The following is a 20,720-nucleotide window of genomic DNA, read 5'->3' as shown; positions in this document are numbered from 1 at the left end:
CCTTAAGGTGCTTATCTGAGATAGGCAGTCTGTGAAGAGAAAATGCATTTCCAGTCATGGTTTTAAGGATTCTGCCCATGATTCCTGGACTCTGTTGCTTCTGGCAGGGAGCATGTGTCAGAACAATCTGCTGACTTGACAGTGGAGACAGAGCCCGAGGAATAGACGGTACCTGCAGTCCTCCCAAAGGCAGCCCCCCTCCCCACCTAAAACATCCCATTAAGTTTCCACCTTCTTCTAATAGGACCAAACTAAGGACTTAGCCTTTAACATGTCTTTGGGATACTATAGATCCAAGCTATAGCTCCAAGCTGCTCTCTAACTTAACAAAATGCTCTTCCATCTCAGTTCTGCCCAAATGTGACAGACTCTAATATGTAGAAAAGAATATCTAGATTTAGGACCATGCTGAGCATTGGAGATAATGATTCAAATGTCTAGCAAGTCCTTTTGTTCTTACATGTCATGTTCTAAGTCATGTTAATAGCTTCCTGACTTCTAATGCCTATGAGCCCTTCATTCATGGTCATCTTGAGAGCACAATCACTTCTTTCTTCTTATAAGGTTATGATCAATTTGTTCAGACTGAAAAAAGATGATTTCTTTTACACCCTGTTTCATTGGTGACACTATCATTAGCAGTGTATTATCTTTTGACATGCTGCCTATTTATAATAACAAACCAGCAGTCCCTTGTTCCCTTGCAACTCTTTGTTAGATGCCACCTGGTCTACATAATGCAGTTTCATCTAGTTTGTTGACTAGATAGTTGTGAAGCATTCAGTATATACACTGCAATTTGAACTAATAGCTCTGACCAGTCCCTTAAAAGGTAGATTGGTAATACAGTTCAGTAGGTTTTTTTCTTGCAATTTTAGTTTTGATGGCTGTTTTGCATTTAGGTTTTTGTTTACTGTGTGTGCTTTTTATTCATGAATCTTTTCATCCTTTGCTTCCATCTGACACCATGTGTTTGAGGTTGCATTTTATGAATGTAAAACCATGAACATAATTACTAAATGATTTAGGTTTTATTTCTGTCTCATGTGTTCTTAAAAATACCAGCTGCTGCTTAGTTGAAATGTAATTTAATTTGACTGACACTTGAGATTTATAGTTTCTAAACATGAATATATTTTCTTTGTTTGTTTTCATAAGCATTTTGGTTCATATGTTAATGTGTCTCTTGATTTCTCTTTTCTTCTTCATCAATAAAACAACAAAAGGAAACCTTGGGGGGGATTGTTAAAATTTTGAAAACATTCTTTTATTTTTTTAGAATTCACACTTAAGCTCACAGAACTCTTTCTCATTTTGGTAGTTTTACATATTCTATTTTAGGAGCTTTAGTTTTGTTCACAGCTTCGGATAGTAATATGATGTTGCATTTTATTTGTGGAAACAGTTGCATGCTAGATATGTGAAGTAAATGTTTCTCCTCAATTGCTTAATAAAGTCTTAAAAACTTAATGCTGCTTTATTTCTGTGTACACCTACCATGCCATTGTTAATGCATTCATTCATGTTGGTGTAACTTGAGGGTGAGGGTTTGGAGAGATGGCTGCTGCAGCAGGTGTCCTTACCTGCAAGTCTGGCACTCTGAGTTCCACCCCCTGATCCCATGGAAAGGTGGGAGTGAGCTACTCCTGAGAGCTGTCCTCTGACCTCACAGGTGTACTATGGCACGTTGTGCACCCATGTTCACACGCACCACCAGTATCATCACCACTACCACCAACATCACTACCAACAACAACAACAAATAAATCTCAAAAATAATTTTAGAATGAGAAAACATCTTACAAAACTGATGATACTTTGGCTCTTCTCACCAGAAAACTTCTTAGGTAGAGAGCGTCTAAATATTTAAATAGCCTCTGAGAGCCTGTTCTGGAATTGGGATGAGACATGTGGCTTGGTTTAAGATGAATAGGATATTAGTACTTGAGGAGTAAATAGACTGATTACGTACTCTAACCCGAGAATGACTGGTGTGGGTGAAGAAGATGCATAGATGGGACTTGAGGAACAGTGCACTTCGTGGTTAGTGTTCAAAGAGAGGGTCTCATCTCTTTTGTGCATGGCATTCAGTGTCTCATCTGCTCTTGTTGTGGCTTCTGTGGTGGCTTTGTCAGCCCTAATATGCTATCAGAGAAGTAAAGTTAGCTTTAAAAAATTTAAACCTTGTATTTTAGATCAGCAGGAAATGGCTTTTGATATTGATTTAATCTTTTATTTCTTAAGTGTGTCTGTGGTAAAAGGTGCTTCTTGATGTAAAAAGAAACACTTCTTAGTTACTTGGCTAGCTTTTAGGGGAAGAATTAAATTGGTCTCTGAAGTGTCAGAAAAACTAACAGGAACACCACCTAAGCATGCTTTTATTAAATACAACTATAGAAGTCTGTATTATATGGCAATATAATGAATGAGTGATAAGTTTACATGTAGCGAGAGGCAGAAACTACGGTGCTCCTCTCCAGAAGGTTCCGGACAGCAGCAGCTTCTGTGAGGAAGAGGCCCACGTGTTTTCTTAGTAACTATTAGTTAGACAATGAAATTAGGTGGTAATAAAAATCCACCTGAAAATAAGATACTGCATTTGTGTGTAAAAATGATAAACTTTTGTTTGTTTTTTGTTTTGTTTTGAGACAGGGTTTCTCTGTGTAACAACCCTGACTGACTGACTGGCCTCGAACTCACAGAGATCTGCCTACCTCTGCCTCCTGAGTGCTGGGATTAAGGCTATTTCTTTTAATTTGTTATTCAGAAAATATTTCTGTCCAATTTTACTATTTATGTGAAATTTTAATCCAAATGAATGCTTTATTTACTTAGCTCATTCAGTGACATTTATTTAATGGTATTCTACTTTGTATTGGGCTATTTTATAGATAATGGGGCCATAAATATGAACAAAGTATTACTGGCTGAAGGCACTCATATCTCTCACATACTCATTTTTTAAAAAATAATATGATAAAATTATTCAGACTTACCCACACTTCTATTGGGCAGCTCGCTGAGACTCTGCTGTGCACAGCCGACCTGCCGTGAGCACAGCCTCATTCTGTCAGCTCATTTGTCAGTCAGAGAAGCAATAATGGGACATTGCTTTGACTCCTGGGAACTCAACCCGAGGCTTTCCTTGATGCTTTGGAACTTGGTATAGGTTTTATTTCCATTAATTACAGCAGTTTTCAGTATTTTTAGTTCCGCTAACCAAATAAAACTAATATTAGACCTGGAAATTAGAAGAAATTATTTAGCCTGTATATAGAAAGCATTAATTATAAAATGATGTATTTCAAGAGATTCTTGTGATATTAAATATTTAATATATAAAATTTTTGTAGTTTTTAAATGTAATATATGTGTTTAATCATTCAAAATATTGAAAATATGTAGCATTTTTATTATGCATATATTTTTCTACCTATAGGGTGGTTGGACAATTTTCAAATCTTTCATGTTGCAAACTTTTGCCACACAACTAGCTGAATCCTTGTGGTCATCAGCTGCTATTTTAGAGGCTTTAGAAAATATTAAGTAGCTCTCTAGTTTTGGAGGTATTCTGGCTGGAGGTTATTTTTAATTTTTTTTTTAGCTCAAATAAACATTTCAAATTTATTTTATACAGTTACAGAATACAAAAGGTCTTATCATTCTTTTTTTATTGACATTTATTGAGCTCTACATTTTTCTCTGCTCCCCTCCCTGTCTCTTCCCTCTCCACTTCAATCCTCCCCCAAGGTCCCCATGCTCCCAATTTACTCAGGAGATCTTGTTTTTTCCTACTTTCTACTTTTCATGTAGATTAGATCTATGTAAATCTCTCTTAGTGTTCTCATTGTTGTCTAAATTCTCTGGGATTGTGGTTTGTAGGCTGGCTTTCTTTGCTTTATGTTTAAAAACCACCTATGAGTGAGTACATGTGATAATTGTCTTTCTATGTCTGGATTACCTCACTCAAAATGTTTTCTAGCTCCATCCATTTTCCTGCAAAATTCATGCTGTCGTTATTTTTTTCTGCTGTGTAGTACTCTATTGTGTAAATGTACCACATTTTTTTTTTTATCCATTCTTCAGTCAAGGGGCATTTAGGTTGTTTCCAGGTTCTGGCTATGACAAACAAAGCTGCTATGAACATGTTGAGCACATGCCTTGTGGCACGATTGGCATCGTTTGGATGTATACCCAAAAGAGGTATTGCTGGGTCTTGAGATAGGTTGTTTCCTAATTTTCTAAGAAATCGCCACACTAACATCCAAAGGGGGTTGTATCAACTTGCATTCCCACCAGCAATGCAGAAGTATTCCCTTTTCCTCACAACCTCTCCAGCATAAGTTGTCATCAGTGTTTTTGATCTTGGCCATTCTTACAAATGTAAGATGGAATCTCAGAGTTGTTTTGATTTGCATTTCTCTGATGACTAAGGATGTTGAACATTTCCTTAAGTGTCTCTTAGCCATTTTAGATTCCTCTGTTGAGAGTTCTCTGTTTAGGTCTGTCCTCCTTTTTTTTTTTATTGGATCATGTGATCTTTTGATGGCCGATTTCTTGAGTTCTTTGTATATTTTGGAGATCAGCCCTGTGTCTGATGTGGGGTTGGTGAAGATCTTTTCCCATTATGTAGGCTGTTGTTTTGTCTTGTTGACCGTGTCCTTTGGTTTACATAAGCTTTTCAGTTTCAGGAGGTCCCATTTATTAATTATTTCTCTCAGTGTCTGTGCCACTGAGGTTATATTTAGGAAGTGGTTCCCTGTGCCAATGTGTTCAAGTGTACTTCCCACTTTCTCTTCTATAAGGTTCAGTGTGGCTGGCTTTATGTTGAGGTCTTTGATTCATTTGGACTTGAGTTTTGTGCATGGTGATAGATATGGGTCTATTTTCATTCTTCTACATGTGATCTCCAGTTATGCCAGCACCACTTGTTACATATACTTTCTTTTTTCAATCTGATATTTTTTGCTTCTTTATCAAAGATCAGGAGTTCGAAGATGTGTGGATTAATATCCGGGTCTTCTATTTGGTTCCATTGGTCCTCCTGTGTGTTCTTATGCCAATACCAGGCTGTTTTCAGTACTGTAGCTCTGTAGTAGAGTTTGAAGTCAGGGATTGTGATGCCTCCAGAAGTTCTTTTATTGTACAGGATTGTTTTGGCTATCCTGGGTTTTTTGCTTTTCCAAATGAAGTTGAGTACCATTCTTTTGAGGTCTTTGAAGAATTTTGCTGGGATTTTGATGGGCATTGCATTGAATTATTTTTAATTTTTTGAAAGAAATTTTATGTAACGTTGTTGAACAAGTTGTTCTAAGTTGCTTTCATATGCCACATTTCTATGTGTGAAGCATGGTTTTTATAATTTAAAAATACTATTTTTACATATGAGGAAATTTAGGCAACCAAGAATTAAAAAAGAAAGTTAATTGAGTAGGTAGATGGTTTAAAAGATACATCCCTCCTCCCCCTGTGATGACTGATCTCAAGCACCGTGCAGATTAAATATTGGGTAGGTGTGGCAGCCAAGGAGGAAACAGAATACCCAGGGCAAGCTAACTACCTAAACTAATAAATTCTGTGAGCTCTGGGTTTAAAAAGAGACCTTGCTTCCGAAAGTAAATAGTGATCAAGGAAGACAACGGTTTCAACCTCTGGTCTCCAGACAGAGGTACTCACACATAGTTACACCTGTGTACATGTATGTAAACTGTATTTACCCCCTTAGATACAGAGAAAGTACTCAGCCTGAGTTTATACGACTAGTAAGTATTGTGATGGGATTTGAATGCCTGGGGTCTAGTGATTACTCAGCCTGCTCACAGCAAGTTTCTAATTGGAAATAGACTCCTTATTGCTTTGCTTCCTCTTAATACTTGTGCCATATCTCCAACCTTTATTTGCTGTGGATTCTCCTAACGCCCAGAATGAATTAGGAAAGTATCTAAAAGAACTCTTCAGTGGTCCCTTATAGACATCCATGTGTTTCAAGAACATCTGTGCTTTATTCCCACAGAGGCACAAGATAGGTTTCTAGACTTGTTGTAGCTATTTTTCCTCATTTTATGACTGTTTTCTTGTCTGCAGGTTTTAAATGCACAGAGAGCAGGATACAAAGCTGCCATAGTTCACAATGTAGACTCTGATGACCTGATTAGCATGGGATCCAACGACAGTAAGTACAGGTATCACTTTTCTTGTCTCCTGATTGACAGATCATTTGAAATTAAAGTTAACAGAATTTCTTCTTTCATTTTCTGTTCAAACAGTAAAGTTTCTTTTTTATCAGATAATTCCCAGTTGTTAGCCTTCATGGGATTGTGGGGTATTCACCAGAGAAGACTGCTCAGGGCTTGGGTTTAAGCCAATAGGAAGTCTTTATTAGCCAGCTAACGACTACGCTGGATGTTCAGATCCCAGTGTAGCCCTGGGTCTTCCTTAGGATGAGCTTTTAAGCACATAACACATGTTCTGGGCTGGCATATTTCAGTTAACGAGAACAGTTGGCCAGAAGCAGAACTACAGAAGTTAAAAAGCACAGTTAGAGACTTTCCCAGAACCGTGGACTTTGATGGATTAGATGTTTGTTTTAGGCAGGGGATGCCGTATATGTGCTTAGTTTTACACCCTGAATGACACTTCCATCTTGGAGTCATTTGTGCAAAAATTTCTAGGCTTACTAAGGTCTGGGGCCCTGTTAGAGGATAATTTTAATTCCCAGCTGAAGTAGAATTGACTTCTCCTTTTTCTGATCAGGGAAGGGCTTTGTTTTGTTTTGTTTAGCTTATGTGTTTATTTATTGATTTGTAGATTTTTTTTTCAAAAAAGAATTCAAAGGCCATAAACAGTGATTTCATTACTTGTTAAGAATGCCATGGAAGGCCTGTGACAGCGCTTAGTAAACAGACACTGTTGTCAGGACTGATGACCTAAGTTCAGTCTTCTCAAACCACATAAGGGAGAGAATCCATTCCTGAAGGTTGTCCTATTATTTCCACATGTATACTGTGGGACACACCCCCCCCACACACACCCACACACCACACACACGAAATGTAATAAAAATTAAGGAATGCTGTAGAAGCATTTTTTTGTAATTATTTAGATATACACAACATTACATTTTAAGATATATAGAATATCTGGTAAAATTTCAAAGTCTTATACATTATTCTTTCTTTCATTTGTTTTGGGCATGCACATGCATCAGTGTGTATATGTGTGTGTGTGTTAGTCCAACAGTCCAATATCAGGTGTCTTTTCCTATTGTTCCTCAATGTATTTTACCTTATAGATACGGTGTTTTGCTGCCCGTGTGTCTGTGTACCACGTGTGTACTATGTCCACAGATGCCTAGAAGAGGGCATTGGATCCCCAAGAATTGGAGTATAAACAGTTTTGAGCTGTCATGTGGGTGCTAGGAATAGAATATGGGTCCTGTGGAAGAGCAGGCAAGTAGTTTTGTTTGCTGGGCCAACTCTCCAGCCCTTTCACCTTATTTCTTTGAGATTTTCCACTGAACCCAGAACCTAGAGTGCTGCCCAGCAAGCCCCAGGGATCCTCCTGTTCCTGTCTTCTACTGTAGAAACTATAGTACTGAATTAGACTTTTTATATAGGTGTTGGACACCCAAACTTAGATCTCCCTAAATGGAGCAGACCCTTTATCCATGGAACCATTTTACCAGTCCCTGTATGGATAGATGGCTGCCTGGCTGCCTGGCGGCATGGATTTATGCTTGCCTGCCTGCCTGCCTTCTTCCCTCTGTCCCTTCCTTCTTTCCTCCCCTCTTCCTCCTCCCCTTTTTATTTTCTTGAGACAGGGTATCTCTGTATGTCTTCCTGGCTATCCTGGAACTCACTATATAGACCAGGCTGGCCTAGAGCTCACAGAAATCTACCTGCATCTGCCTCCCAGGTAGGGATTAAAGGTGTGTGCCACTATGCCCAGCCTCCCATATACTTTCTTGTATCAGCTGGTCTTTTACATCATGTGGATACATTTATAATTTATTTGAAATGAGAATATTTTCTTATTCTGAATATTAGTTCACAGGGAAAATGAGCCAACTTTAAGGAGCTAAAAAGAACTTTTCAATGATTTTGGTTTTTTTGAGACATGGTACAGTGTAGCCATAGTGAACTCTTAATAATCTACACCCACCCTGTCTCTGCCTTCAAGGTGATATGGTTAGAGATGTGTAACACCGTGCTCATCTACCCAGTGAGTTCTCTAAAAGCTGTAACCTTCACTTAATGTGTGACTGTTAAAGCTCTGGAGGGAAAGATATCCTGGCTTGTTGGGAAGTCAGACTGTACCTGAAGCTGGGGTATAGTGGGATATAGCAATCCTGCTCCCCTCCTAGAGAGAGCCGTTACAGCTGAGCTCTGTCCAGTTTCCCTACGGGAACATCCTAGCAGAGCTCTCTGTTCCTTCTTCTGCTCCCACCCCACATGTTACTTCTGTTTTACTCTGCTCAATGGAAAACCCCGTAGACATGTAGCCATCTCCTCCTGCTCCAGCGGTAGGGGAATGCCTCAGCAAAGGTTCTTCTGCTTCGAGCTGATGAAAAACTCTTTTAAGAAAGAGATTTCTTTGGGAAGAAGGAGTCCAGGAGAGTGGCTACCTTAGCCAGAGTGGGAACAGCACTTCGTATCGGCACAGTTTTCCCAGGGAGAAGATTTTTCTGCTCGGGGATTGGCTGATTTAGTTGGTAAGGGGCAGTGTTGGCTCTTAACAGTCTTCAGGACCAAACCGTGTTTCTTTCACTGTTCCTTTTTAGCCTTTTGGCTCTAATTTCAGGACTAAAGCATTATTTCTTTCATAGACTTTGGTTCTAGGACGAAGTGTGTTTCTTTGGCTCTGGTTTCAGAGTCAGGGTGTGTTTCTTTGACTTTGGGTTTAGGGCTAAAGTGTTTCTTTCACTGGCTGTGGTTTCAGGGCCTGGGTGGGTTTCGTTCACTAGCTTAGGTTTCAGGGGCAGGATGGTGTGTTTTGGCTGGCCCTTTCCCCCTACACAATAGTTTTTACAATTCAGGGCTATCATGTATTTTTTTTATTAAAAAATTTTAAGAACTTCATATATGAATTCTGTTTACATCATTTTTATTCCTCCCTCTCTTCTCTCCAATCTCTCTTATGTTCCCCTCTCCCTCTTAAATTCATTATTTTCTCTCCTCTAATTGTTATTGTTTCACACACACACACACACTGCTGAGTCTATATAGTGTTGTTTGTATGTACATGTGTTTAGGGCTGACCACTTGGGAATTGAACAGCCTATTGGCCTCATGCTGGAGAAAACGTATTCTCTCTCTCTCTCTCTCTCTCTCTCTCTCTCTCTCTCTCTCTCTCTCTCTATCTATCTTTTTCTCTCTCTCTCTCTCCCCCTCTCCTTCTCCCTCCCTCCCTCCCTCACTCCCCCCCTTTCTGTCACTCTCGGCAGCCATTGATTTCCTTCAGCCCCTCATGTAGAGGTGGAACCTTGTGAACTTTTCTGATCAATGCTGACACGTCAGCTGGGGTTGTCATTGTGCAGGTCTTGTTTGGACAACCATATTTCTTGGGTACAGTTTTCCTGTCTTGTCTAGAAGATATTATCTTATCTTGCATCAGGCACCCCGGTCCCCTGTCTTTTAGAATCTTTCTGCTCTTTCTTACTCAATTTTCTTGTACCTTAGGTGTAGGGTTGTGTTGTAGATGTGTCAGTTGTGCTCTGTGTCTGACCAGTTGTGGGTCTCTACAGTTGTGGGTCTCTACAGTGGTCCCCACTGCTGCAAAGAGAAGCTTCTTTGACAAGGGTGAGCACTTCACTCACCTGTGGGTGTAGGGATAAGTATTTAGAATGCAGTTAGGATTATGCTGCTTTAGGAAAGTGGCCGTAGTAGGTTCTCCACCAGAGTCCATCACCTCACCAGCCATGGATGGTGCTGGGTTTGCAGTACGAGGCCTGAAGTCTGTCCTATTGGGCAGACTTTTAAGTCTGGTCAGAGAGCTCTTGGCTATCCCAGGATACATGTGCCATTGTTGCGCCGCTGCTGTGCAAAGGCTGTAAATTTGACTTTTTCTTTTCCCTCTTTAAAATTCCCTCCTTTAAGTTTTAAAATCTCAGTTGATACATCCTAACTCAGGTAATATATGTGATTTGTGTACATTATTAGCAAAATAAAAGAAGGCTTTCTTTGACCAGAATTCTAATTCAAACTCAAGCTTTTTAACGTGAGGACTGTTCTGTATCTTTTTTGATCTCATAGGTCAGTAGATGTCATTACTAACAGTTATAACTCAATAGCTTCAAGTCAAGTCTCTCTTACACCTTATCACAGTATCTTCATGAAAAAATAAAATCTCTTACAAAGGGAATGAAATTCTAAGCTTTGTCAAAATAAAATTGAGAGCTGGTGATGGGGCTCACTGGGTAAAGTACTTTGTCAGCCTGAACAATCTGCGCTTCCACCATCAGAGAAGTTCTTGCAGGAGATGGGAACAAATGCTGAGACCCATAGACATTGTGGAAAGATTGAGAGACCCTTGGAATACTCAGCCCTAAACGGGCTGTCTCCGTCAAATCTCTCCCCTAAAGAAGATTGTTCTTATTTTGTTTCCGATTATTTTATTTCCAAACCCGAGTAGTAGATAATTTTAAAAACCAAAATCTTTTTTTCTTTTTTGTTTTTGTGTGACATTTCATCTTGGCTTTAAATACAGCGGTCAGAATCATGTTTCTGGGAAAACCAGTCAGAAGCTAGCTCTGCTGTAACCTCTAGGAGGAAGTCGGAACTCCCTTAGCTCTTTGCCTCATGCCAGTTAGTCCCTGTCACCATTTCCCGCTTGAGAGTCAGAGTCATGGTGCTGTCTCTTAGACTTCTTTAAAATGGTTTTACATCGGTGGCTTGTCTCTGTCTTGGAATTGGGTATGTAAAGTAAAATTTTTCCTCTTTACTTAGGAGTTAGGTAATTTGTGGGAAGGAAGGCTGAAATACTGCCATCTTCTTTGTTCTTTGATAGTTAAAGTTTTATGCATTTAGGAGAGTAAGTAAAGTGGAAATATTAAAGATTAAAACTTATGTCTCGGCCTTGAAAGACGTTGAGAGAACTGAGAGAGCGCGTGTGTGAGCAGCATCACCCATGTCACCTCGTGCGTTGCTTCCCAACACTGGTGTGAGTATAAATCTGCAGTCTGGCGGGTCAGGTAGTAGGCCGTGGACTCTGAATGTGATTGCTTCCAATTGCATTTGCTGCTGTTAGAGAGAACCTTAAATGCTAGCTTTCTACAGATAAACTTACTGTTCTTTTACACAGTTGAAACATTAAAGAAAATTGACATTCCATCTGTCTTCATTGGTGAATCATCAGCTAATTCTCTGAAAGGTGAATTCACATATGAAAAAGGGTAAGTAATAAATATCAAAAATATTATGTAACTTCACATTTTTCCTTATATTAGACTAGAATTATATAATTTTAGTTAAATTGATATTTATTTATTTAGAGATAAGATCTTACTATATAGCCCTGGCTGGCCTGGAAAAGATTGTTTTATAATGTGCTCATAGATTGTGCTAAATTATCTCTTCTTAATACAAATCACTGTATTGTAAGCAATTGTTTCTTTTGTATTTGATTATGTATTAAAAATATGTTCATGCTACAGAGATTTGCTAATGTGGATAAACATAAGTTTTCCATTTATGGCTTCTTTTCAAGTTTCTGATGAGGTATTTTATTGGTTACAATTATTGGTAGACTTTACTCTTTCATTACATTTTCTAAGGAGAGTTTAATTTGCCTAAATAAAAGCTTATTTTATATGGTGATGTTGATCTGTGGTTGCCAAAATTATTTTATGGTTGATAATAATTTTTCTATTACATATGTGAATGGCTTTGCCTTTCCTTTCTAATTTTTCTACTTGAGTTGCTTTCTGTCATCTAAGAACACTGACAGTACCTTTAACACACAGTAATCAGTAGAGATAGTAGGTATCTTTACCTTGTTCATTAGTGAGATAGTTTGTTCAAAATAGGAGTCTAACTTTTAATCATTAAGAATAAATTTCATTTTATTTTTTAAAACACTGTCTAATTAATTTAACCACTGTGAAAAATAATTGCATGTAGGGGCACTGGAGAGATGGCTCAGAAATTAAGGGGGTCTACTGCTCTTGTGGAGAACCTGAGTTCCGTTTCCAGCATGAACATCTGTATCCGACATTTGAGCTCATCACAAGTTGTTTCTTTGATAACTGGATGGGTAGAAGTCTAGTGTGTAGTTCTGAAAGCTCTGTACTTTATTGGCTGATGTCAGAAAGAGAAGAGGCAAGGCTGTGTGTGTGTCAGCGGGGAGCCTGGGAAATTAGCAGTTTGTTTTCACGTGTAGGCCTTGACATCACGTTTGAAATTAACATGAAAACACAAACACAGAATAAACCTTATTTCCTCCCTTGCACATTTCTGTGCTTCAAAGATCAATATTAGCTGAATGGCCATAGAATGTGATGTGGTAAGAAATTACTAAAATTGCTTAAGTACCTCTTTGTTGTTCTTGTTCCCCAAATTGAGATTAATCTTGGGTGAATCTGTAGGTTCACCTGCAGTAGATACAAAATAGGAAACAGTTCTCAGCCATAGGTAGTCAATGTCACCACCTCTACCTTTAGCATTCTGGTTAGGAAAGGGCAGTAATTTGAAAGTGTATTGAATTTGTGTCTTAGTTAGGTGCGTATCACTGTGATAAAACACCATGACCAAAGGCAGTCTATGAAGGAAATGGTTTATTTTGTTTACATTCCCAGGTAACAGCCCCACACTGAGGGAAGTCATGGCAAGAACCTGGTAGCAGGAACTGAAGAAGAGGCCATAAAAGATCAGGCTTGCTCCTAATGACTTCCTCAGCCTATTTTCTTTTAAACCCCAACTGGGGGGTGGCACCACCAGCAATGGTCTGAGCCCTCCTGCATCAATCACTAGTTAAGAAAATGTTCCACAGGCTTGCCTGTGACCAGTCTTAGAGATTTTCTGGATTGTGGTTCTCTCTTCTCAGATAACTCTTAACTTTTATGAAGTTGACAATAAACTAGCCAGGACAACCTGTAATTCAAGATGCGTAAAATACTTAATCAATTTCAGACTATTTATACTTTTCATAGAATGCCTTGACCATAGCTAAAGTGATTTGAAATGTGGCAGGCTAGCATGAATAGGACATGTGGAATTTTAGGTTTAGAATCCAGACTATTGAATCTCAGCAGTGCCTCTGGGAATGTCTGTAGTGAATTCCAGACCACTTTTTATTCTAACGTGTGTTAATTTTACTTTATTGGAACTTCCTGATGTGCTTTTTTATAGCTTGTTTCTTCTTGCCTAGCAAGTTATTTCTAAGCAAGTCATCATGCTAAATCACAGAACAGTGTTTGTTGTGTCATACGGGGGAAAATGTTTCTATGTAAGTCAGAAACATGAAGAAAAGAGAAACTGGAGTACAGGAAGTATAAGCGAACTGCTGAAAGTTGAAGAAGCCATCATCGGTTAGTTAGTAGAGAAGTCCGCGTTTGGACAGCAGCACTGTTAATTGTAGCATGTCAGTGGGGATGTGGCGGTGGCGTACCAGAAGATGGGTGGCTCACACAAGTGGCACCATTTGTGTAGTGCAGAGGGTTTGTGCCCAGATGAAATTATTTTCTGAAATAGCCTTTTGCTAGAAGAGATGATAACGTAGGTCCCAAATCTTTCTGCACCTAGGTATTTTAAACAAAGCTACAAAAATGCATGTGAAATAATTTATTATCCTCTATTCTGCTGAAAAGTTACACTGTACTCTTGTAGTCCTTGCGAGATTTTGGAGGGTTTTTGCATTATTTGGGAGAAATCCCTGGTATTGTTTATACTTGTTGCAGTTTAATTGAATTCCTTAGATGCAAATTTGACAAATGATAGTAGTAAAAACAGTTTGGAAGTCAAAATAATTTATTTTTTTTCAAAAGTACTGTGAATCCTCTGTTAGTGGGGAAAGAAGCAACTTAACTTTTGTTGTTGTTTTTGTTGTTGTTGTTGTTTTTGTATACTGAGTGTCATTACTTTACCTGAACTGAGTATGTGGCATTATTACCTTAAAAAAAAATCACCTATTAGTGAGTAGTAGGGTAAAATGGCTGACTCTGCTCTGGTGTAGTACCGCAGTCCTTCCAATGGAGAGAACATGCACACTGCTGAGTGTTGCAGGCCCCTCCTCAGCCTAGGGGACTTGTAAAGCGATGCTTCCATACTGTGTAAAGTGTGGCCACACGTGACATGCGGTTCAGTGAACTCAACTCTGATCATTGTTTTCATCTAGTAGGTTCGGTCTGTTTTCTAATAGTGAAGTCACAGCACCAGCAGCACGGTTGTAACAGAGGAGTGAGAGATGGAATACCTGCTGGTTCCCATCTCCACAACATACACATTTCTGCAGCAGTTTCAGCCAAACTGTGGAGAACATGGAAGTGTATAAGAAATCACTCCTAGAAATTTCTGGTGGTCTTAGATGACCCCTGTGAAAGGGTTGTCTGACCCACAGGTTGAGAACCTCTGTCTTAAATTATGTAAGTCATATCTTAGAAAATGAGATGTGCAAAGTAGATTTGAATTTAGTGGCTATGTCATTAATCTTTTTAAAATAACATAACTTAATAATTGTTACTAACTCTCAATTATTAATTTTTCTTTCTTCTAGGGGCCATGTAATCTTAGTTCCAGAACTGAGTCTTCCTTTGGAGTACTATCTGATTCCTTTCCTCATCATAGTGGGTATCTGCCTCATCCTGATAGTCATTTTTATGGTAGGTCAGTTAACTCCTAATAATTATGAAAAATACTATGGGTAGATCAAAAAACTATTGACAAATTAAGTAAGGGAAGCCTTATAAGTACATATGGAATATGTCTATTTATTTAAAGTTCTAGAGAAGGCAATATAGTGTGAATGAGTGAGAGAAGAAGAACAAACACAGTAATTGTGTATGAGGCCCTGGGGATGGGTAAAGGATTACTGGAAGGGTAGGAGGGAACTCTCCCGGGTGAGAACCATGTTCTGTATCTAGATAGAAATTTGAGGTACACAAATGCATAGCATTTGTTTGAATTTATTAAATTGTATCCTCATACATATTGTATGTGTATACACACAGTATTTGGGGGGCATATACTGATATCTATAGCTTAGCTTGAAATGGACTATAAAAACTAAGGAGGGCTGGAGAGATGCTCAGTGAGAAAGAGCACTTGTTCTTTACAGAAGAATGTGTTCAGTTCCCATTACCTATGTGGTTCACAACCATCTGTAACTCCAGTTCCAGGGGATCTGATACCCTCTTCCGACTTCCTTGGGCACCAGGCATGCATATAGTGCACACATACATATAGACAAAACTCTCATACATTTAAAAAAATGAAATAATAAAAAAACTATGGAGAAAAAAAGTAAGACACATGAATTCGCATACAGAAATGAAGTATCATTTGTACAGTCTAGGTAGTGGTATATTGGTATCACCAAATTCTCCAACTTCATCTAGAAGTGAATTTGAGAAAATTCATATTAAAATGTAAAGAAAAAACATTATGAGGGCTTAAACTAAAGGAATGATGCATGGTTTCTCTAAGACCATCATTAAGAGTATGGTTGCAGAACTCTAGAGGTCCAAGTGATTTTCAAAATGATACTAAGCTAATATTGACCCATGTCTCTCCTCTTCTTCTTCTTCTTCTTCTTCTTCTTCTTCTTCTTCTTCTTCTTCTTCTTCTTCTTCTTCTTCTTCTTCTTCTTCTTCTTCTTCTTCTTCTTCCTTCTTCTTCTTCTTCTTCTTCTTCTTCTTCTTCTTCTTTCTTCTTCTTCTTCTTCTTCTTCTTCTTCTTCTTTCTTCTCTTCTTCTTCTTTTCTTCTTCTTCTTCTTCTTCTTCTTCTTTTCTTCTTCTTCTTCTTCTTCTTCTTCTTCTTCTTCTTCTTCTTCTTTTCTTCTTCTTCTTCTTCTTCTTCTTCTTCTTCTTTTCTTCTTCTTCTTCTTCTTCTTCTTCTTCTTTTCTTCTTCTTCTTCTTCTTCTTCTTCTTCTTCTTTTCTTCTTCTTCTTCTTCTTCTTTTCTTCTTCTTCTTCTTCTTCTCTTCTTCTTCTTCTTCTTTTCTTCTTCTTTTCTTCTTCTTCTTCTTCTTCTTCTTCTTTTCTTCTTCTTCTTCTTCTTCTTCTTCTTCTTCTTCTTCTTCTTTTCTTCTTCTTCTTCTTCTTCTTCTTCTTCTTCTTCCTCTTCCTCTTCCTTCTTCTTCTCCTCCTCCTCCTCTTCCTTCTCCTCCTCTTTCTTCTCCTTCTTCTTCTCCTCCTCCTTCTTCCTCCTCCTCCTCTTCCTTCTCTTCCTCTTCTTCCTCCTCCTCCTCCTCCCAGATACATGTGAGTTTTTACAAGATAAAATAGTACTAAAAGTATAGTAGAGAGGGGGAAAGGAGGAAACATGGTAGGAGGGGACAAGATTGGGAAAGGAAAAGATTATTTAACAATGGAAAAAACACAAACAAAACTTAGAAGAATGTACAATGGGGAATTTAAAAAAAAATCAACTTTCACTGCTAAAACTGATGTGAAAAGGAAAGAACTACAAATAAAAACAAGAGCTGGTGAGATGGCTTGGTCAGCAGAGTGCCTAAGGTCCAAGCATAAGGAGCAGTGTCATCTCTCTCGCCTGCAATCCCAGGGCTGGGGTGAAGATGAGGCGATCTCTGAGGCCCGTCTTCACCTCACGTGTGAGCTCCAGTTTCAGTGTGAGACCCTGACTCAGAAAAGTAAGGTAGATATTGAGGAAGACACCTTTCTACCTCTGACCTCCACACATTCATACATGTGTGCCAGGACACACATGTGCATACACATGAGCATGTACATACAGACAAAAAGCACGGTGGGGGGAGTGCTGGAGTTCTAAAACGTGTAGACTACCAGTTAAGTGCATGAGATGTGCGGGTGGGTGGGGAGGCATGCGCAGAGGGACAGGTGAACTTGCCTCTTGTCAGTCATGTGATTTCTGCTGGTGTTGAGTCTGTTGTTCAAGTGTCCGTTATCCACCAAAAGTGTCTCCACTAATAGAGCTTTCTTTATGTACCAGGGACCTCTGCCGGTCACAGTTAGTTTAGCAGTCTGTGGGCTAGACAAGTCTTCTCATTCTCTTAATTTTCCCTATTTTATATCCAAGAGAGTAGCTAATGTTCTAGCAGGGGCAATCTCTCAAATATGTTAAATGCATAAGAATCAGCTGCAGCTTTGAGATGTGTACAGAGGAAGGACCTGTGTTCTTATGTTCACAGTCTAAGTGTTAGTCCCCATGCTGGTGGACTTCAGAGTCCTTGGGTTCTGTAGTTATGGATAGCAGATAGGCAACTAAAGAGTCAGATCCCATGCCCAGAGCTATCAGATAGTATGGTTATTTCCATCAATGCACCTGTTTTGGCCAGCAAAAGTGGGCTTATTCATTCAGCACCCTGAACCAACCCTCCTATAGGAGATTTCAGCATCTGGTCCTCCCGCTTTTTGTAAGTGTCTTCCTGCTTTTTATAAGTCTCTTGCCCAAGGGCTGTGCCATGTTAAATTATAACTCCCTGGCTTGTGGTTGCTCTTTTTCCAGGCCCCTAATCTTGCTCAGTTTTAAACATAGATTCCCTGTTAGAAGCTCACTCTCTAGTCATAGTGATAAAATGGGGTTCCTCTCTACTACACTGGCTGCCAGAGGGGTCATTCTTACCTAAGCCAGAAATTGCACTGCAGGCTGGTGAGGGCTAGAAGTTTGTCCCCTGGACAAGTCTCTTTTCACCATGGTCACCCAGCTTAGTTTTTGGAGATGAGGTGGTCATGTCTTCTCTCCCTACCAGTAAGCCATGATTGGGATTGTGGTTGGTGAAACTGTGTATCTGTGTGTCTGTATGTCCGTGTGTCCCCATCTGCTTCTCTACGTTGTTCCGGGTTCTGTTACTGCCATTCTGAGTTTCTGAAGCTGACTTCCACTTTCTTCCTTTCTACCTCCTTTCTTGGAAGCAGCTCCACTTTTTCTCATCCCGATATCTCTCCTTGACAGTCAGCATAAAGGTCTCCATTTCTCTTGGAAAACCAGCTTCTTACTACATTATATTTTTAGGAAGTTATTCAGTGTAGTGAGACAAAGTGATTTCAGTTCTTCATATACTTCACTAACAGCTTTAAGACAATTTCTGTCACGTGTGGAATGAGTTTTGTGTATTCTTGTTGTTGTTAGATGTTTATGTGATTTAATTGTCTTTCAAAGAAGTAGAGTTTCATTCCACATTCATGATAAACCAGGCCCACACTGCTTTGGGACCTGTATATTTATCAGTGAACAAAATACATAAAAATAATTTTCTTATTCTTTCTTTCATTTTTTTTTTGAGATAGGGTTTCTCTGTGTAGCCCTATCTGTCCTGAAACCCTCTATGTAGACCAGGCTACTCTCGAATTTACAGAGATTTCCCTGCTTCTGCCTCCCCAAGTACTAAGATTAAAGGCATGTACTACCATACCTGCCTTTAATCTCAGTACTTGTAAAAGTTCCTCAGGAAGTAAAAGTTCCTTCCTCCCTCTTTCCCTCTCTCTCCTTTTTTTCTTTTGTTCTTAAAGTCATTTTTTCACTGCCCTTATTTACACTGTTGTTCCTTAGGGGATTTAGATGAAGTAAAGTCCTTTTCAAAAAAAAAAGAAAAAAGAAAAGATTTGTGTCTTATTTTTGAGATTATAGTTTGATTACATTTCTCCTTTCCTTTTCCCCCTCAAACCCTCCCATCTACTCCTCCCTGCTTTCCTTCAAATTCATGGCCTATGTTCTTAAAGCTAATTGTATGCATAGAAGAATGGAATATATATATTCCTAAATATAACCTGTTAAGTTCATATAGTGCTACCCAATACTTAAGTTTTGGGGGCTTTTGGTATTGGACAACCAATTGGTGTGCTCTTCCTTAGGGAGGACCACTTCTCCAAGGAAAGGCAGCTTTCCTTGCCTGTAGTTAGTTCTTTGTTAGCCTCCCGGGCTTTTCTCCATCCAGTTTGGTGTGTTCATTGTTGTCATCTTTGTTCAGCTCACATTTGGGCAGTTGTCTTGGTGAGACTTCATGGGTGTACCTTCTGGTGTTACTAGGAAGCAAAATCTCACAGCAAATTCCCTAATCCTTGGGCTCTTAAAATCTTTCTGTTCCCTTTTCTGCAATGTTCCCTGAGACTTAGGTGAGGGAGTATTTGTAGACAGATCCACTGGGACTGGGCTGCACAACATACTTAAGGCCTCATCCCTGTGTAAGACAGTTCTGATTGTTTTGGTTTTTCCTTCTATGCGAAGGGAACTCAATTTCTCTGCTCTTTGGCTCCTTCTGTCTTAGGAGAGAAGAAAATTATCCCTGTGGTACATTTGGAGGAGTAAATAGGTGTACTTGGCTGTACTCCAGCCTGCTATCACCTGTGGCTGTTGTTCAGCTCCTCAGGGTTGGTTCTAGGGTAGCCCACACCATCTCAAAGCTACTGTTGGATATTTGAGTGGTTAAGGCTGTCTAATTGTATGGCTCAGTGAACAGCTCTCTTCCTCCAGTGAGTTAGTGTTTCACTTCCCTCCATAATTCATGGTCTTTTCTGGGCTGCTGAGATTCTAGGTGGTAAAGAGGCTTCACCAGAAACCTGTTACCCATTGTGAGTTGCTTTGTGATTCACGGATTACTTTACTGAAGTTTTGAACTTCAGACATGTTTTTTTTTTTTCTTCTAGTGTCTTTTCCTACACATTTCTAATTTAGTTGTATTGTGGTCAGAAAGCATGTTATGAACTCTTATGTAATTTCCAAACACCTGCTCTGTGGCATCCTTTTGTAGTCACATTTTATAAATGTTGTTCACAGATGTGGAGAACGCCAGGTTATATGTCCTTTCATTTAAGTCTGTGGGTTTGTCTAACTTAAAAATAAATCCCTGTAGTAGAAAATTGTCATATTTAAAATGCATAATAATTTAATGATTTCAGTATGCTCACAAATTGTGCAACTTTGACTGTAGTTATCTGCGCTTTTACATTAGATTTTCTAAAACAATGCTAAGCAACAGAACACTGTTATTCTTAATCTTCTGGTAGCCAAATTCAACAAAGTAAGAAGAAACAGGTATGATTAAAATGTTTTGAGCCCTCAGTCCACATACACAAATGTGGTTTTCATCCCAGTGCTGCATATTGCGGGCCGCTGTGTGTCTCTTCTCAGAGCACACCCTCGCTCGCTTTACGGGCTTTTTGTGACCTGCAGTGAGAGCTAGTGCAGCACTCCTATTTAAATGCGTTTGATTTAGATACAGATCCCTGAGGTTTTGAATTTTCATATCGCTCCCATAGTTTTCAGCATATTCTTGATGAAATATTCTTTTTACTATTCGACTTTTTTACTTTAATGTGCTTACTGCATAGCTGTATTCATCCACCCCTTTAAATGTTAAGGCATCATTCAGTTTTAATAGTATCTTGTAAATAGTATAAAACTGAATTTTTTTCTTATTATATACTCTCTTAAGATTGATGAACTTTTTTGTTTACATCTATTGTATTTATACATAGTTGATCAATGTCTGCATATTATTCAGCCTTTTAATGTAAATTTGGATTATATATGTTTTCTTTATCTTTTTACTACTTGTTTAAAGCTTATATCATATTGCTGGAGTTTTTCTT

At 38.9% G+C, this 20,720-nt stretch overlaps 1 protein-coding gene across 2 annotated transcripts in view; it reads left to right on the top strand.

The window, feature by feature from the left end:
- Window positions 1-20,720, top strand: part of Rnf13 (ring finger protein 13) — an 80,207-nt gene that overhangs the window by 45,053 nt on the left and 14,434 nt on the right. For both annotated transcript variants that reach the window (XM_087899499.1, XM_087899498.1), the window contains 3 exons: window positions 6,085-6,172; window positions 11,299-11,389; window positions 14,707-14,812. In XM_087899499.1, the coding sequence (XP_087755625.1) occupies window positions 6,085-6,172; window positions 11,299-11,389; window positions 14,707-14,812 (285 nt within the window). The remainder of the gene's footprint in view (window positions 1-6,084; window positions 6,173-11,298; window positions 11,390-14,706; window positions 14,813-20,720) is intronic.

Source organism: Myodes glareolus, chromosome 20 (assembly GCF_982192425.1).
Source record: "Myodes glareolus chromosome 20, mMyoGla1.1, whole genome shotgun sequence".
NCBI classification, from domain to species: Eukaryota; Metazoa; Chordata; class Mammalia; order Rodentia; family Cricetidae; genus Myodes; species Myodes glareolus.
The sequence above is the reverse complement of the archived record's forward strand: the minus strand, read 5'-3'. Positions and strand labels throughout refer to the sequence as shown.